We start from the raw sequence: 16,703 nt of genomic DNA on the forward strand, positions 1-16,703 counted from the left end.
GCTTTTGATATGTCCATACGCTATAGAAATACAAACAAAATCGAGTATCTACCTTGTGGCATTACGATGCCATTTAGTTCTTGAGCGCATGCAAGATCAACTTCTTGTAGCCTTCAACTGCAGCTTCAAGATCCTTGACTTTGAGCGCCTCGTTGGGTCCGTGAGCGACAAAGATCGTTCCAGGGCCGTACAAGTACCGTGTGTGGTCTCCTTTCAGGTTCGCGACGTCTGTACCGTAGTTGACAGTGATGTTCTCGAATCCACTGACCTCACAGTTGCAATCAATCGCACCGTAGCCATTGTTGCAGCTGATATCGAATGCCTCATCGTCAACGCTCTTGAGCACGTCACGAATCCTCTCCTCGATCACCACTGCTCCCGTCTCTTGGGGCCCAATGGCGATACGCACGGCAATCTTTGCCTCGGCCTTTTCGGGAATGACGTTGGCTGCGACACCGCCCTCAAACTTGCCTACGTTGACAGTCGTGTTGCCAAGTCTCTCGCTGCTGCCCAAATCCGCATCCAGGATCTTGACCAAGCCTCGCATCAGCACCTCGTTGGCACTCTTGCCCAACCATGGGTATCCAGAGTGGCCTGCGTGGCCAGTGGCCTTGACAGTGCACCCCAAGAATCCCTTGTGCCCACATGCGAGCTTGCCTTCGGTGGGCTCTCCAAAGATGGCCGCGTCAAACGTTGGCTTCGGTTCGAGTTGCTCGAGGGAGTCGGAAAAGTGTCGCATTCCATCGCCAATCGTCTCTTCGCCGACTACAAAGAGCAGCATGACTTCCTCTGCCGGGAAATCTTCATGCTCCGGGGATTGGATCAGATCCAGGAGTGCCGTCACCTGCGCAGCCACAGCCGCTTTGGCATCCACGCTGCCACGACCACTGATTTCGGTGTCGCTGGTCACCTTGTCGCCCTCGGAGATTGAGTATGGAATAAAAGGCGGCACGGTGTCAATGTGGCTGCTGACGAGCACCTTTGGTCTCGGTACTTTGCTCTTCGTCGGCCATGCCAGCACATTGTATCTCGGCTTCTCATCGGCTGCCGCGTTCGATGAAGGTACAGCCTGGAGCTCAACCCGGAGACCAAGATCGGTCAGGTAGTCGGCAAGGAAATGTCCGACGGCGGCTTCAGAACCCGAGACGGAAGGAATTTCGACAAGCGACTTGTGAAGGTGCAGCAGTGTATCGCGATAGTGCGGCGCAGAGGATGATTCGGAATCAGACGACGAAATAATAGTCTGTGAAGACGAAGAGGCACCACCAAAAATGTGAGCCGCAACGCCGACGCTTGCGAAGAGCGCCGGGAGCTGGCTTTGTAGTCTCATGGTGGATGGCAAGCTGCGATTGACAAATGTTACCAAACTCTGGAATACAAGACGATCTATTGCCGTCCAATTGACTCAAGCCTGACACGCAATCAAAGGTTGCAAATTGACTCAATCCACACAATGGGAGGGGTTTGATGCTGTCGCTGTGCTCCGAAGCTCCAAAAAGAGCGATAACGGGAAAGCTTTGGTGGAGCTCAAGCACTTACAGGGATGACGTAGGGAGCCATCGGCTATACTAGGTCCACAAATCGATTAACCATAAACACAACTCTCGTACTCAACCGTTATGTTTTGGAGGCGACTGTCTTCTTTTCCTTCGCCGTATAGATGTGTGCAAATCCAATAAAACCATGTTTAAGACATTGCGGATAGTAGAGTAAGAAGCAGTGCGTAGCATGCATTAAGGTATGCACTCCAGTCCTCTTGTAAGTATAGAGTTGCCAGAAATGTGCCGTTCCTTAGGCGCTGACCAGGTACACCTACTCACTGGGCGAGATGGAAAACAAGCATAAAATTAAGTGTTTTTTAATCTCAGCGCCAAGGTACCTGCAAGGTTCAAAACTCTTTGGAACTCGCGCGTCCCTCACGCCACGAACGCAGGAACAACCGCCTCCAGTATGAGTTAGGGACAAAGTTATGTCATTTTAAGCATACACTTAAACATTTATTCTACCTCTGCATCCAGGTACGAAACAATGTAGGTGAAATAAGATCTTTAAAGTAATGCGACAAAGGATCTCGTCACATACATCGTTCCTTGTCACAGTCACATGAGTAGGGGTGGCTAAGGTCTCTGCCAGGTATAAAATCCAGGGTCCTGGACGGTGCTTACGCGGTGCCCTAGCTGTCCTAGGCAGGACGTAGAGTATGGCTCTCCACTTTTGCCAACTTGCTTGACAATTGATATTATACGATTGGGCAACGACAATATGGCATTATGTCTCGTTTCGCCTTCTCGCATACCAAGACGCAGGGCTTTCTTGTGGCAAGGCACGGAATGTGGGATGCCGCTCCTCGTCCCGTCGCCAATACACACGGAAGATCTGCAAAAACGTTTACTCGTACCTGCAGAGCCGCAACGCACGTTGCCAGACTCGGGAGTTGGGATACATCGTCCGTCTGTAAAATGGGTCGACATCATTTCTGAACCGCGGAGGCTGACGTGCTCACCTATGAATACGCACCCGAAATGGTAGTCGAGTTCTTGGCTGAGAGGCGACCCGGCGGATTTCCGGTTGTGAACTTCACATAAGAGACGACGGCATGGCGGGCTGATGAATGATTTTGAGAAGCAACTCGCAGCTTCTTTACTTCTGTGTCCTGTATATATCAGAGTTTCGATCATCATGCGCTTCACTCCAAGCATCCTCTCGGGTTTGACCCTGCTGTCAGGCTCTGCCGTGTTAGCTCACCCTGGCCACGATATCAACAAGGAGATTGCTGCTCGTCAGGAATATCTCACCTCCGTCAAGCGCACCAACCTCGCCCACTGCACAGAGACTCTCAAAGCACGAGGCATCGAGAGACGAAACGTTGCTCGACGACAGGCCAAGCTCGAAGACGCGAGGGTAAAGAGTGAGTTGCTCCCCCCACCTGTACTCATCCAGATATGATACTCATCAAATTGTAGGAGGGTTGAAGAAGCGTGACCTTGGCACTGTGCTGGGCACATCTCACAATGCCACCGACCTTGGATACACACTGGATACTCCCGCCGATGAGTTGTTCAGTGGTGTCAACGGCTCTTGCCTCCTGAGCCCTGAAGCAACTCAGGGTCCATATTGTAAGCATCAAGCACTGTCTGGTTAACCACAATGTTTGCTGACATTAAGCCAAATAGATGTCGGTGGTGAATACGTTCGTGAGGACATTATCGAGGAGCAGGAAGGTGTCGACACAATCCTGGACTACCAAGTCATCGATGTTGATACCTGCGAGCCCGTACCCGATGTCTACGTCGAGATGTGGCACTGCAACGCGACGGGTGTGTACTCTGGCATTGTAGCTGGCGGCAACGGCAATCAGGCCGATACCGACAACATTGACACCACCTTTCTCCGTGGCATCCAAAAGACGGACGAGGACGGCGTTGCCCAGTTTGAGACCATCTTCCCTGGTCACTACCTCTCACGCACCAACCACATCCACATTCTTGTACACGCCGCCAACTCGACCGCCCTGTCCAATGACACGATTGGAAACGCCATCTGGTCGAGCCACGTCGGTCAGACATTCTTTGACCAGGATCTCATTGATGCCGTCGAGCTCCTTGAACCCTACAACACCAACTGGCAGCCAGTCACTCTTAACGAGGACGACAACGTTCTCCAAGGCGAGACTAGAACCGACGGAATTGATCCCGTGTTCCAGTACACGCTGCTTAGTGAGGATATCGCTGATGGCCTGTTTGGCTGGGTCGCTTTTGGCATCAACACGACTCGGGCTTCGAGTGTCAGCCCTGCTGCATTTTATTATGAGGATGGAGGAATGGTCAACCCAGCCAAAAACAATAGCGCTCCACCTGGACCTCCCCCAAGCGATTAAATCATACGTCGAATGACATGTGGTGAAATGAAAGCTGGAGATTTGGTGATACCTAGCAGCAGATACTGAATAAAAGCATAGCAACATATTTGACAACCAGTCTTGTTACCGTATCAAGATAGTACACACCATGAGAAAAGTGCATTTTGCCAAGTAATGGCGTTGGAAAGTCTTACCAATAAGATAGATACCCGAATTGGAGGGGTATCAATTGATTGCGCGGCCCCGCCCGCTCGTGGTTTTCTTTGATGCTCAACAGCATTTCCTGCGGTTTCTCGCCTTTGTTTACAATCAAGAAAAATTCAATCATTTCAACAGCATTCACCGATCGCGAGCATTCATCATGTCGTCATCTCCACGCTTCAAGCTCGTCTTTTTCGTTCCCACTGCCGCCGCCGAGGCGTGCAAGACTGCGATCTTTGGTGCCGGGGCGGGACGGTACCCAAATTACGCCGAAGTGTGCTACAGTACGGCGGGCACCGGACAGTTCCGCCCAGTCGGCAACGCAAAGCCGCACACGGGCCAGCTTGACAAGCTGGAGCATACCGAAGAGCTGCGCATCGAGACTTTGTGCCCGTCTGAGGATATTGCCAGAAAGTCTGTCGAGGCGCTCAAGAAGTAAGCTCCAACTTTCCTAATCCCTAGACTCCTGACCTTGGGGCGGCAAAAAAGGCTGACATGCAGCGCGGCTAGGGCGCACCCGTACGAGGAGGTTGCCTATGAAGTTTACAAGATCGAGGATTTCTAGATGGGTCGAGTTTATAGCAAGCAGGAAATATTATCGCTCTGAATATTTTATACTGCCCAATAATGCTTTCGAAATGGTCAAATTGAGTCCTGCTCTGCCATAAACTCTGCCTCTACAAGGATACACACAAGGATGGCGCACACGTACCCAACTATTGGGCCTGGACCGAATGACAGTCGAGCCAGATCCAGATGCTTATAAGGGCGCAATGGTCTGGAGCAACCATCTCGTGGCCATCATTCGAAGTATACTCGCAAACTGTGATACACCACTACATGACATTACACAGGCGCTATAGATCGCTGGTTGATTCGCTACCTTAGTAATCAATCCTTATTGCTGCCCACAATTCCATGCCAGATTGCCACAGAAGCGCCGACAGCATGAGACCTTGATAAGCCTCTGGAATCCTACTCAAGTAAAGAGCCAATGCGCTATACGGTTCATCAACTACTTCTAAAACTTGTAAGTTGTGTCATGATTTTTCTTTCTTTTCCCTTTCCTCAATTTTCCATTTGAGGTTTGAACATTTCCCCAGTCTCCATTGCCCCAACCTCCCCGCCATCCCCCTGCCTCCGTTCCCCAGCCTCCAGCCAAGAATGCACACCTTGACATGTAGTGATCTAGCCACAAACGACCTTGCGCACGGCAATTAGGAGAGATGTTACATATATTTCAAAACAAATGAAAGATGTCTAATACCGAGCATCAGCCGTACCAGTTTACGCGCCGAGTGGCGTAGTGGTCTGGTGCGGTTGACTCGTGGCCATCATTCAGATGCAATCTCTTGATGGAGAGCTCTTTGTTTGGATCCCAACGGGTCCACCGAGCTGAGAAGCAGCGTAGCGGTTTGGGTGCCCGTACCTGTTATACTCTCGGAAATCCGAAGTCTTATCGATAAAAATGTGAGGCCAGAACGCCAGAAGTGCGCAGTGCTCACAGGTAGCGAGTGTTGACAGCTACCCGATTATGAGATGAAGGATTTGCATGTTGGACTCTAATGCGAGGGTTGTGTCTGGAGGGGTGAGCCGTAGCTGTAGCAGTCGACGGGCTGTTGCAGCAAACTTTTTACTGTACGGCCCTCCTCATCTAACAAGATGATAATATCTTGCATTCGGATTTGTTCGATTGACCCTTTTTTTTCCCCCTCCATCTGTACAACACTTTTATAATCCGCGAAGATATATTTGATTTAGATTTGGTCACTTCCGCGATACCGGTTTCCATTAATTGTCCTTTCTTTTTCACCCACCAGGCCGTCATCGTCAAAGCTATTCTTAGTGCATCGGCTATCACTTCGTTTCTACTCTTGCATCGGCGCGTGTATAGTATGCTGCGCCTTTTGAAAGAATGAGTCGCGTGACGATGGATACAGGATATAGTTGCTATCTTTTCGAACAAGACTGATAGAACGTCGGATCTCGGTCTCGGCGTAAGAGGGTAGTATCACCGGCAAAGTATGCCGTAAATACGACATGCTGGACATTCAAGCTCGCATTGCATATGCCATACTCAGCTGCCAGCCCTCCCTCATTGTCTGGTCCGACATCCGAGACATCAATTATCTTTCTGGAACAAGTAGTTCCCAAATAGAAAGAAACCCAGCTCAAGACATTCCCACGTCGCAGTGTCCCCCCCGTCGCAATAGTTTCTAAGATAGGCAGGTTCGGCGACCAATAACTGGGCCAGTCTCACCTATGACAGGTGGTGCCAAGACCCCCATTCCAATATAATGTCTTATTGCCGAGCGTGTGGGGGTGGGTTTACTTACTAGCCTACTATCGACTATCTATAATCTACCTTAATTGTATTATGCTACATGCTACATGCCGCACGTGCAACATCTTTATCTGAGGAATTCTGAATTCAGGCAATTCGAGACGAGGCTTTGCCATGTTCAACGACCAAGTATATCGCATGAGCCAGCGCCAGTTTGTCGCTGCCCTCTGGCGGTCGATGGCCCTCTGCTGGCCGCTCGCAATTGCGCCAAGCACTGTGCTTCAATACAGCATCCATCTCCCCCTGATGCTGCTGGGGATCACCACAGGTCAATGATAATGACCAACCTCTTCTTCTCGCGGTCTCTGGCTCTACTAGTCGTGGTTTTCATCAACCTCGTAATAATACCCTCTTGCAATGCCTTTCCTACCTGCGGCACCACAGCTCCGGCGCAGGATGCCCTCAACTTTACCACCTCGGCCCTGAGCCTCGACCACCACCCCTTTGGCATTGCGTACTACACCAACGACATTGCTTTTGTAATAATACGGCGCTCCATTGGAGTGCTAGACATGTCCAACTTTACCCCGGTGCTAAAGTACACAGTCGAGCCGTCGCGCGCCGTGCTGGCGCACCTCGGCCTGAGCGAGGATCAGCCCGATTCGGACGACTACATCTTTCACGGCCTCGTGCTGTCTCCGGACCGGCGCGCCCTCTACGCGGCGGGCGGCTACGGTGCCTTGGTGGTGGATCCCGAGAGGGCCATGAACGGGCAAAACAACTCGGTCATTGGCGTCCTCGCCAACAACGGCATTGCGGGGAATTACTCGGCCATGGTGGCCATCACGCCGGACAGCCGCACCGTCTTTCTGACGCAGGAGTTTGGCAGCATCATCAATGGCCACCGCGGCAACGTCGAGGTGTGGAAGGTGACGCAGGGCCCCAATGGCTTGGTCACGGGCGTGTATGGGGGATTCGTGAACCTGGGGTACGCCACGGTGGGCATGGCGTTTTCGCGCGACAATAGCAAGCTCTACGTCACGAGCGAAATGACGGGTCTCGCCGATAGCCTCGGTGGGCTCTTGGAGGGCAGTATATCGGTCCTGGACATTGAGACGCTACAAGTCAACCCTGCCAATGCCGTCCTGTACACCATCTCGGCGGGGTGCCATCCCGTGCGCATCATACCAGGCACAGGGGGCAATCACATCTGGGTCAGCACCCGCGAGTCCAACTCGCTCATGGTCCACGATGCAGATAAGCTCGAATGCGAGGACACGGCCAACGACGCCTTGGTCAGCAGTATCCAGGTGGGCACATCGCCCGTGTCCCTGGCAGCAGTCGGCAATTTTGTGCTCACGGCCGACTCGAATCGATGGGGCTATGATAACACAACCACAGGCCTGAGTGTGGTTAGTACAAACTCGGTAGCACAGGGAAAGCTCGTCAACTATCCTCAGATTCCGACGGGCCTCTTCCCCCGCGAGTTTGGACTGAGCCCTGATGGCAAAACACTGTTAGTCTCGGAGTTTGACGGATACGCAGTTCGCGCAGTCGACGTCAGTCCTCTGACAGGACATGGCAGTAGCAGTCACACTCAGAGAACGATGAGAACCCGAGGATTAAAGTAACTCTATAATAATCTAGCAATACACCACAAGATAACGAGAAAATGCATGTGAACTTCCGAGGAAACAATGTCTCGTACATACTCTCTTCTGAACATGATATTGCACAGCATTGGAAAATTGTTGGGAAAGATTATGGAAGCAACCGGCATTTTTTTTTTTACTCATGTTGCACTTATTAAACAAGATTTAGTCCTTTTCAAAGTCTCCGATTTGGAGCAAAAGTCGTCTACTTCCACCAGAAGGTTCCAAAAAATCGCTTGCGCCAAGCGCCTCGCCGAAGAAATGCGAATAATGCGGGGGATCCACGGGGGATCTTTCGAATTTACAAAGCTATGCGTTCTTTCATCCAGGTATTTCTTGTTCCTCTCCACCTTTATCTCCCACCTCTGAAAGCTGAATGTAAAAAAAATCATGGGTATCTCCAATCAAGCTGATGTCCTTGCTGCTGCAATCTCGCCTCCGTGCTCCAACTTTGCTGGGCTTTTCTCGTTCTCTTCGGCTGCCGCCTCGTAGATCTCCTCAATCAGCTCCCCAGGTGCCTGAATAATAGGACTGAATTGATCAACCTCTTCGATGCTCTCTTCATCGACCCCACGATGGTCAAAGCTTTGGTCTCTCAACACATCTTCATCCTCCTCTTCGTCCTCTTCTTGAATAGGCATCTCCCCACTTCTTCTTCCCAGCCCTGAAGCGCTAGCATTGCGCGAGTGACTTCCACTGTCTCTTTTTCTTGTACCGGGCGCGGGACTATGATTGCCAAACTGCAGCATGGGACCTTTGAAGATGTTCTTCTTTCGCTTGGCAAAGAAAATGGAAGAACCTTGGCTGTTGGAAAATGGACTCGGGCTGCCCAAAGGAGGGGGGCTTTGGTCGTATGATGGCAACCTCTCGCCAAAGTTCAATGTCAGCGGTGGGCCGCGTGCAAAGCGAATATTGGAGGGAAACGAAGCACCGGTGGGAGTCCCGGGGAGTACTTTCACCGAGTGGTGCGGTGATCGACCGGAAGCTAGCGGCGTCTTTGTCGATATCGAACCGTTGGACGACGTAGATGACGCTTTCGAGTGAGTGTGGTGGTGATGCGGCATTGTACGGATCGAACTGAGCGATGATGAGGTTGATTTGCGTCCGCGAAGTCCAGCAGACGAACGTCGAACACTGGATCGAGGCGTCATGGGACCAGGGGACAATGACTGCCGTTTGTAGGACGAGGACGAGTTCATTCGACGTCCATGGAATGCTAGATTCTGAGACGTCGCGTTCAGAGCATTATTTGGCGAAGAACCCTCTGCCCTGGGAGTCTTTAGACGAGCATCAAACTGCGTTTGAGTACCAGGCGTGGTTGGTCCCGAAGCAGCAGATGTGGACTGCTTGCTGGTATGCGGCCTCGGACTTGGGTTTTTCGAATTCTTGCCAGACTCGGCATTTTCGGCAAGATTGGGAGTTGACTGAGTGCCTCGTTTGCTGGGTTTGTGTCTTCGTGTCGTGTCCACAATCCAATGCTTCCAATTCTTCCAGTGGTGAATGATGGACTGTGAAGGTTTCCTCCGAATCTTTGTGTTTGGCTGTTCCGGCGGTTTCAAGCTCAGAACATCTGAAGTCGTCACCAGGTGCAAAGTCGAGCCTCTAGATCTCGCACTCCGGAGGATTCCTTCTTTGGGTGGAGGGATTGGCCTTCGATGCCTTGACGTACTGGCAGAGCGAACCGAATCCTTGTCTACAGGAGTCGGTGGTACCTCAGTATCGGGGCTATAGCCAGCAGTTTCTGGGAGGTTTGGTAGCTCCATGACGTTGTAGTCAGAAGGATAATGCGCGCTGCGTCTTTCACTCCTCCCGCGCGTCCTTGGCAATGGGGGCTCCTTGAGAATACCGTCCTCGTCCAATATCGGCGCCATACGCTCAAGCTTACTCGATGCACCAGAAAATCGACGAGAATTTCTGTTCTCGGCTTCCTTCTCCTTGCGTCTCCTTTCCCGCCGCTTGGCTTTCCGCTGTTCTTTTTCCAGAAGTAGAGCCCACCAACCAGCAAGTGCATCACATCTCTGCGCCAATACGCTTTCTATCACTTGGTCAATATCCACACCGGCAGAGCGCATCCGTTCTAGGCAATCCTTCTCCAGAGGCGTGCTGAAAGGCGGTGGCTGACGCAACTTTAGAATAGCTTGTTGTTGGGGTGCGTGCTCGGCCAGGAACGGGTGCTGTAGAATGTCTGGCAATGTTGGTCGCAGCAAAGGGCGTTTGGACAGGAGCAGCTTGATCAGGGAGACGGCATCAACTGGCAGGTGGTCCGGATACTTTGGCTCTTCAGACAAAATCCTTGTCCTTGTCACATTGTCATCGTCGTCGTCGAAAGGAAGCTCACCGCACAGGAGCGCGTATAGAATCACGCCCAGGCTCCATACATCCACCTTTTCTCCTGCATATTTCTCGCCCTTGAGCATCTCTGGTGCCGAATAACATATCGTGCCGCAAAACGTTTGCAGGTAGTTCGACTTGCCCTCGTATTCGCGAGTGAAACCAAAATCGACAAGCTTTACATTCTCGTGCTTGTCCAGCAGAATATTCTCGAGTTTCAGATCTCGATGGACGCAAGATTGCTGGTGGACGAAAGACACGGCGCCCACAAGTTGAGTAAATGTCTTTTGCACTTTTTCAGGAGGGAGTGGACCATTTTTGAGGAGATAGTTGTAGAGTTCGTCGCCTGAAGAGTCAGCATTTCGCGCCGAACTTATAGAGAACCGTTTCATACCTGCACAGTATTCAAGCACCAACCACACCATCGACTCGGTCACAATCACCTCGTACAAACGCGCAATGTGTGGATGGACGAACTGTCGATGGTGGTGAATTTCTCGGGCTAGATTCGAGTCGTCCTTCTTGGCAGATTTGAGAACCACCTGGTCGTATCAGTCAGTTCGGCTTCTCCATACCGCGATGGGAAATGACATACCTTGGAGCCATTGGTGAGCTTATGTTTGGCGAGGTAGACCTTTCCGAAAGAACCCTTGCCTATTAGCTGCCCGAGTCCATAGTTTCCGACATTTTTCAGATCCTTGTTCGAGAATTCGCTGAGGACAAATCAAAATCAGTTATAATGCTCCTGGAGTAAGACTGCAGGTGTGCATGCGCAAAACTTACTCAAGGAGTTCTTGGTAGGACCTGGCAAGCTATACGGAGCAGAGCAGCAGTCAGCATGGAATCTTCTCATGATGCTTTCCAAGTATATCAAATACCTTGGCCTTCCGTTCCAGCGCCTCGGCTTTTGTCTTATTTGTTTGCATGTCCTCCTCTTCGAGCTGCGAAGACTGCGTTCAGTCTCGCCCACGACCGCCAGGTCTCACGCGTGCTCGGAATCAGCGCCACGGTATCAGTATCTTGACTGATCAGTTTGTAGTGCTTGTCGAGGTTTGTTGGAAAGACGGCGATCGTCGCCTCGGGGGATAGTGCTCATGGGCGATGTTCCGTTGCTTGCCAAGGTCCAAAGGGTTGAAATTCGCTTCGTGATCCAAAGACAGGGGAGAATCGCAAAATCAGGAGAAGCAGTCTAATCTAGAGACGCCTCTTTTGCCGAGATGGCTAGAATTATGCGATTGCTCAGAGAATGGCTTTCCTGCGAGGCACGTCTAAGCGAGAGCGAAATATTTCGATACCGCCTCTCGCGATGAGTCGTCGTCGTCTGCTGACAATGTGAAAAATGGTGGACGGGTAGTGTAGAGCTACCACCTTTGGGAGGTATGGGCTAATTCAACGTCGCCCGCGAACCGCGTGGGTCCGAGAGTCCGTCCTGAGAAGAGCTCTAATGACACCCGTGAGACCCGCCAACGCCCGCTATCTAATGAGCCCCTAAAAGCAAAATGTAGCAGCTAACACAGCGAAGTGCAAGGTGATCGCCAGGACCAAAAACTCAACCACCGCGTTTTACTGGCCAAACGATCCGACTTGTTTTGAATTTAGGTGATTTCTACCTCGGTATTTGTTTGTTTTAGAATGGAATGGGATTTGTCCAACATCTACTAGTCAGCCACGCTGATGTCCATGATGGATCGAAAAAAAACCAAGATCCTGATCAGTGGCTTTGGCTACGGTATGGGGTCACAGTAATCCGATCTAATATCCCCCATATGGATTGAATGTTAAGGAGATACAGCGTAGGTAATAAATCATCCCTGTCGGGTGCCCGCTCAAATATCGTCACTGTGGTCCTGATCTGGGTAGGTACTCCCGAATGGAGTCCATAGCACGGCGCCAGGCCTCAGCCACGAGGTGTGAGGTGCGAGGGAGCTGGGGTGCACCTGGGATCATGGATTGCACTGGACTGCCCAGGCTTCATGGGTTTGCGCAGGTTTGAAACACTGAATTCCGCAAAGGCATCGCAGACTTGTCAGCCCATCCTCATCCTCAGCCCACCTGCAGCTGCTAGTAATGTCTAATGCAGCAGGTCGTCGTCGTCTAGCATCATCTTGTATTCATCCCATCACATCCCATTTGCAATGGCCATACAAAGCAAAATGTAGCTGCAAGGACTCGAGCACTCGGTCTGTTGACATGCACTTTAGCAAATCAAAAATGACCCCCCGCCTCGGAAATTTGGGAAGCCAATATATTTGTTTCGCGTCCTCTGACCAGGGCAGCCGATCAGTACTCCATCGAGGTTAGCATTCACTTATTCCGTACTTGCTTGCTCTAGACGCTGCCAATGCATCACCATAGATTTTTTTTTTTGTTGTAGTTGATTTTTCTTTGCATGTGTATGAGCAGCTGTGGTGTGTGCTGTTTCGCATCCCAGTGTCCAGCTCGGTCAATCTGGCCATTGTCATGAGATTGTTACAGGAGGGTTTTTTTTTTTTTTTTTTGAATCCTGATGAGATCTAGGCCATGCATCTGCCTGCATGCACACTTTGCTGACGTTGACAACTGCTTGGTATGCAGCCGATGATGCAGGGGAGACAAACGTGCATGGAAAATTGATTCATCCGCAACCTCGTTGCTTGTAGAGCACTTCAGGGTCTGAGCACAAAGCAACGTCTTCAACACCACGCCCTATGACTGTTTGATCCGAACAGCAAACTCTAGATGATGTTTACAATATCTTGCATTTCGTTATTCTGTATGATGAATGCAGTATTCCGATTAGTGTATCAATTGCGGCGTTTAGTAAATTGCAGCCATATAAAATAAGAAGTGTCCATCTCGTATGGCTCGTGTATTCTCATTTCAACATGTACAGGACTTTTCCAACATGTATAGTTCTAATTCTCATATACAAGGTAGCGGCTAGGTAACCAATACAACGTGCAGATTGGAATTAGCTGTCTACTGATTTTTTTTCCCTCCTCAATTGCACATTGCTTTTTTGAATCTCGTTCACAAAAACGTTTTGATATCAGTAGACAATATTACGGTCAAACTACTTCCGCTCCCGTTCCCAACTAGCCTACGAGTTTGTTGATTGTTTTCTTGATCTTGTCTCCAACACCACTTCTTTCTCCATGCTACAATCCGACGTGAGCAAGAGGTGGCTACGCATGGCTCATATTGCATAAACTTACCGATGCGCGTCTCTCCGCACCCTTGATGAATGTGCGTTCATTGTCCAGAGCCTGGTCGTTGAGACCACTACGCCTTCGCTCCAGCTCTTCTTGATGTTGTGTCTGATCTGCGTGGCCAATCATCTGGTGTGCCGCTTGAGCAGCGTTGTCAGGAATTCCGTGGCCGTCTGCTGACATTTTTGTTGTAGTGTAATTAATTTATATTCTTCAGATTCTGCTAAAGTGATGTAGTTGAGTAGAAAACAAGAACAATTTGACCAAGGGGACCTCGTGGTCATATATGCCCCGTAGAGGACATCTTGCCCACCTATTTTGACGTCAGAGCTCGAGCTGTATTCAAACCCAATACGAAGCCATTATTGCCAATCCACCACACGATGGCCATTTTGTGTTGCAATATGCGATCATCACAACGTCATCCCACAGCCATTGCAGATCTCTTTGCACCATTGGAGAATGGGCATTTGCTTGAAAGAGTTGTCCAAAGCGGGGGATGGGAAGGTCCATGGTGCTGACAGAGCGATAGCTGTTATGCCTAGCAAATGATGCTGAAGCTTAATTGTTGGAGAAGATATCTCTTGCCAGTAGCTTTTCTCTGACGTGTATCACAAGACCTTTCACCAGTACGAGTTTAATCCGTGGTTTCTAGAGAGACGAGTATTTGGCCGAGGTTCAATGGCTTTGTGTCGAATCAACTTTACCAGGCGAATGGTCTGAGACTGATTTAGGGTTTTCCACATGAAAAGACTGAGATTATATACCAGTGCTAAACATGTGCCACGCGGAGTAGCTAGCTACCTATATGATGTTTGTAGCGTATTTGTCTCTTGATAGGAACCTTGGTGTGGAGTTTACTTGTTAGGTAGACAATATCCGTCACGGCGTGTGCCGATAAATTCTAACTTGAGAGCATTTGATGCTGGGCATATACCAATTTTTGTCAGTATTTACTATTTGTCGACCAGCTTTCACTTGACAATAGGAAACAGATATTGTCATAACACCGTTCATTGTACTGCCGCGCATATGAATTGATCAAGAAAAAGACTCCAAGGTAGATAGTGATGCTCATGTATTCCGTTGGTGAGGTATCCTTTTGAATCATAACGCCGGCTCTTCCAAAATGACAGAACTATAAGTATACTCTCATTCCGCTACCAATTCCATCATATCCAGCCACTCCATTGTAAATGCAGTCACAATCTTGGTCCAATCCCTGACAGTTGCCAGATCCAAATGTGCGCCGTCATCATTCTGTGTGTGCCACACTGATGGAAATGGCGAGGGGATCAGATGAAGGGTGTCTACTCCGCGAGTAATGAAGGGAATGTGATCATCTGAAATACCATTGGATCTGAACTGCTCTGGCATCTTGTCGGCTTCGGGTAAGAACGGCCTCGAAGGACGGGACTCCAGAAGTTCAAGATCTCGTAGCCGTTGCTCAACGGTTGACATGCCTTGATATGCCCAATGCGTGGTTTGGAAGTATGACGGGATGCTGGGGTTTGCCACACCCAGCAAGTCGAGCAGCACAAACATACTGATCTGCTCTAATGGAGTTTTGTAGCTAGAAGTAGCCGGGTTGAAAGTAGCCTCCCACTCCTCTGCCAAACTTCTAGCGCCGTAAAGGGAGTCCGTGGCTGTCCACGACACGAACGCTTCCTCTCCGTCGAGGAGTAGTATTTGCACGCCCATGTCCATCGCCACGGTACCTCCAAGCTCATTAAGTGCCACCATCTCGTCATGCATCCGCTGCATGTACTCGTCGACAAATCTTGCAACGTGAAGCAATATTGCGCACGGGACAGCACTGTCGGTTGCTCCGATAAACCCGTCTGGCTTCAGCTTGCTGTCGTAATGCGCCACCAGTGTCAAGTAGTTGGCTTGTCCCGGCTTCGTCCACGGCGGCTCTCTCCGCGCAATCAGATTCGCAAAGGGTATCTTCTTTTTGCCCGTTGCCGGCGTCGTCGAGGTCGAGTTCTGCCATATTAGCTGCCACTTTGGCAGCTCCTTTCGAAAGAAACCCGCCAGGTGTTCTTGGGCCTTCAATTGGCCGGGCGTACCGGGGACTCGGGGTATGAGCAATGGCGCAAGGAGCCCGCCATTATTGATGTCAAAGTCGGCGTCATTTATGGTAATGTTCCGCAGAAAATCGTCGGATAGTTTCTGATAGGCCGTCACGGCAGCGAAGAGAAGGTGGAGGACAAGGAGCGAAAGGATGCCGGCCCACGACCGGGCATGTTGGCGCGACATGGCTACCTCGGACCAGCGAGGTTGACGCGCATCGAAGTCGAGGGCGAACTCTGATGAATTTGAAGGCGACAGAAATTGTCCTGCGCGGAGAGGGATTGCGGTCAAGGAAAGCTATCGCAATCTCCCGCGATGATGGGGATCTCGAAACTTGTCAAAGTGTCCATTTAGAATGGGAAACCGAGTTACCGCACATTACACGGTACGTACGAGGTTTTTCGTGGGCAGGGGTCAAATTTAATGTGGAGGGGTCAGAATAAAATTTTTACCAAGGGGTCAAAATTAATTGCGCCATAATACTGCATAAATGCATATATAAAATTTATATAGCGCTTATATATACTAATATATATAATTTTAAAATAGTAATATTATGATATTTTAATTTATAAGCATATGCTTAAAATATATTATAAAATCGTAAAATTTTTTATAAAAAATAAAATTATAGCTAAAGCTTTAGGCAGAAATAAGCTAAACGTTAGCTAGGATTAGCTAGCGGCAGCTTAGCTAATAATTTAGCTAGCGCGGCTGCGATTTTATTTTAAATTATTTTTACGGTTATTATTATTTTTTTTTTTAAAATTAATAATTACGTATAATAACGTAAATATTCCCTTTTATTTTTTAGCTACGCGCGTATATATTAAACCTTTAATAAAATATAGGTTTATTCGTTTTATAAATATATTTTTTATTTACGTTTTATTTATTTTTAATCGCGTTTACGCATATATATAGGTAAATTTTGCGGTATTTTTCGTAATATTGCTAATTTTTTACGTAAAAAGCTATTATTTAACTAATTATTATATATTTGCTAATTTGCGTTATAAAAGCAATTTTTTTATAAAAAGGCAAGCGTATTTTAAATAATTAAATTTAATATAAAATATTAAATATATATTAAAAATATCCGAATAATTAAATAA

General features: G+C 49.2%; 6 protein-coding genes across 6 annotated transcripts; 3 read left to right on the top strand and 3 right to left on the bottom strand.

Annotated features, from left to right (window-relative positions):
* Positions 1-73: 73 nt before the first annotated feature.
* PFICI_01674 (Peptidase M20 domain-containing protein) lies at positions 74-1,330 on the bottom strand (the record flags this gene model as incomplete). Its single annotated transcript, XM_007830255.1, has 1 exon — positions 74-1,330. One exon carries the CDS (start codon positions 1,328-1,330, stop codon positions 74-76), a length of 1,257 nt encoding a protein of 418 aa, XP_007828446.1.
* Positions 1,331-2,679: 1,349 nt separating this feature from the next.
* On the top strand, positions 2,680-3,877 carry PFICI_01675 (uncharacterized protein; the record flags this gene model as incomplete). Its single annotated transcript, XM_007830256.1, has 3 exons — positions 2,680-2,908; positions 2,964-3,116; positions 3,174-3,877. 3 exons carry the CDS (start codon positions 2,680-2,682, stop codon positions 3,875-3,877), a joined length of 1,086 nt encoding a protein of 361 aa, XP_007828447.1.
* Positions 3,878-4,220: 343 nt separating this feature from the next.
* PFICI_01676 (uncharacterized protein) lies at positions 4,221-4,499 on the top strand (the record flags this gene model as incomplete). The annotated part of the gene is made up of 1 exon (XM_007830257.1): positions 4,221-4,499. The coding sequence occupies one exon, from the start codon at positions 4,221-4,223 to the stop codon at positions 4,497-4,499; it is 279 nt and encodes a 92-aa protein (XP_007828448.1).
* A 2,183-nt stretch (positions 4,500-6,682) lies between these two features.
* PFICI_01677 (uncharacterized protein) lies at positions 6,683-7,975 on the top strand (the record flags this gene model as incomplete). The annotated part of the gene is made up of 1 exon (XM_007830258.1): positions 6,683-7,975. The coding sequence occupies one exon, from the start codon at positions 6,683-6,685 to the stop codon at positions 7,973-7,975; it is 1,293 nt and encodes a 430-aa protein (XP_007828449.1).
* A 425-nt stretch (positions 7,976-8,400) lies between these two features.
* Positions 8,401-11,253, bottom strand: PFICI_01678 (uncharacterized protein; the record flags this gene model as incomplete). Its single annotated transcript, XM_007830259.1, has 5 exons — positions 8,401-10,673; positions 10,722-10,869; positions 10,923-11,040; positions 11,111-11,139; positions 11,206-11,253. The coding sequence occupies 5 exons, from the start codon at positions 11,251-11,253 to the stop codon at positions 8,401-8,403; spliced, it is 2,616 nt and encodes an 871-aa protein (XP_007828450.1).
* Positions 11,254-14,667: 3,414 nt separating this feature from the next.
* Positions 14,668-15,774, bottom strand: PFICI_01679 (uncharacterized protein; the record flags this gene model as incomplete). Its single annotated transcript, XM_007830260.1, has 1 exon — positions 14,668-15,774. One exon carries the CDS (start codon positions 15,772-15,774, stop codon positions 14,668-14,670), a length of 1,107 nt encoding a protein of 368 aa, XP_007828451.1.
* Between the last annotated feature and the right edge of the window lie 929 nt (positions 15,775-16,703).

The sequence above is a fragment of the Pestalotiopsis fici genome (genome assembly GCF_000516985.1).
Source record: "Pestalotiopsis fici W106-1 unplaced genomic scaffold PFICI_Scf_1, whole genome shotgun sequence".
NCBI classification, from domain to species: Eukaryota; Fungi; Ascomycota; class Sordariomycetes; order Amphisphaeriales; family Sporocadaceae; genus Pestalotiopsis; species Pestalotiopsis fici.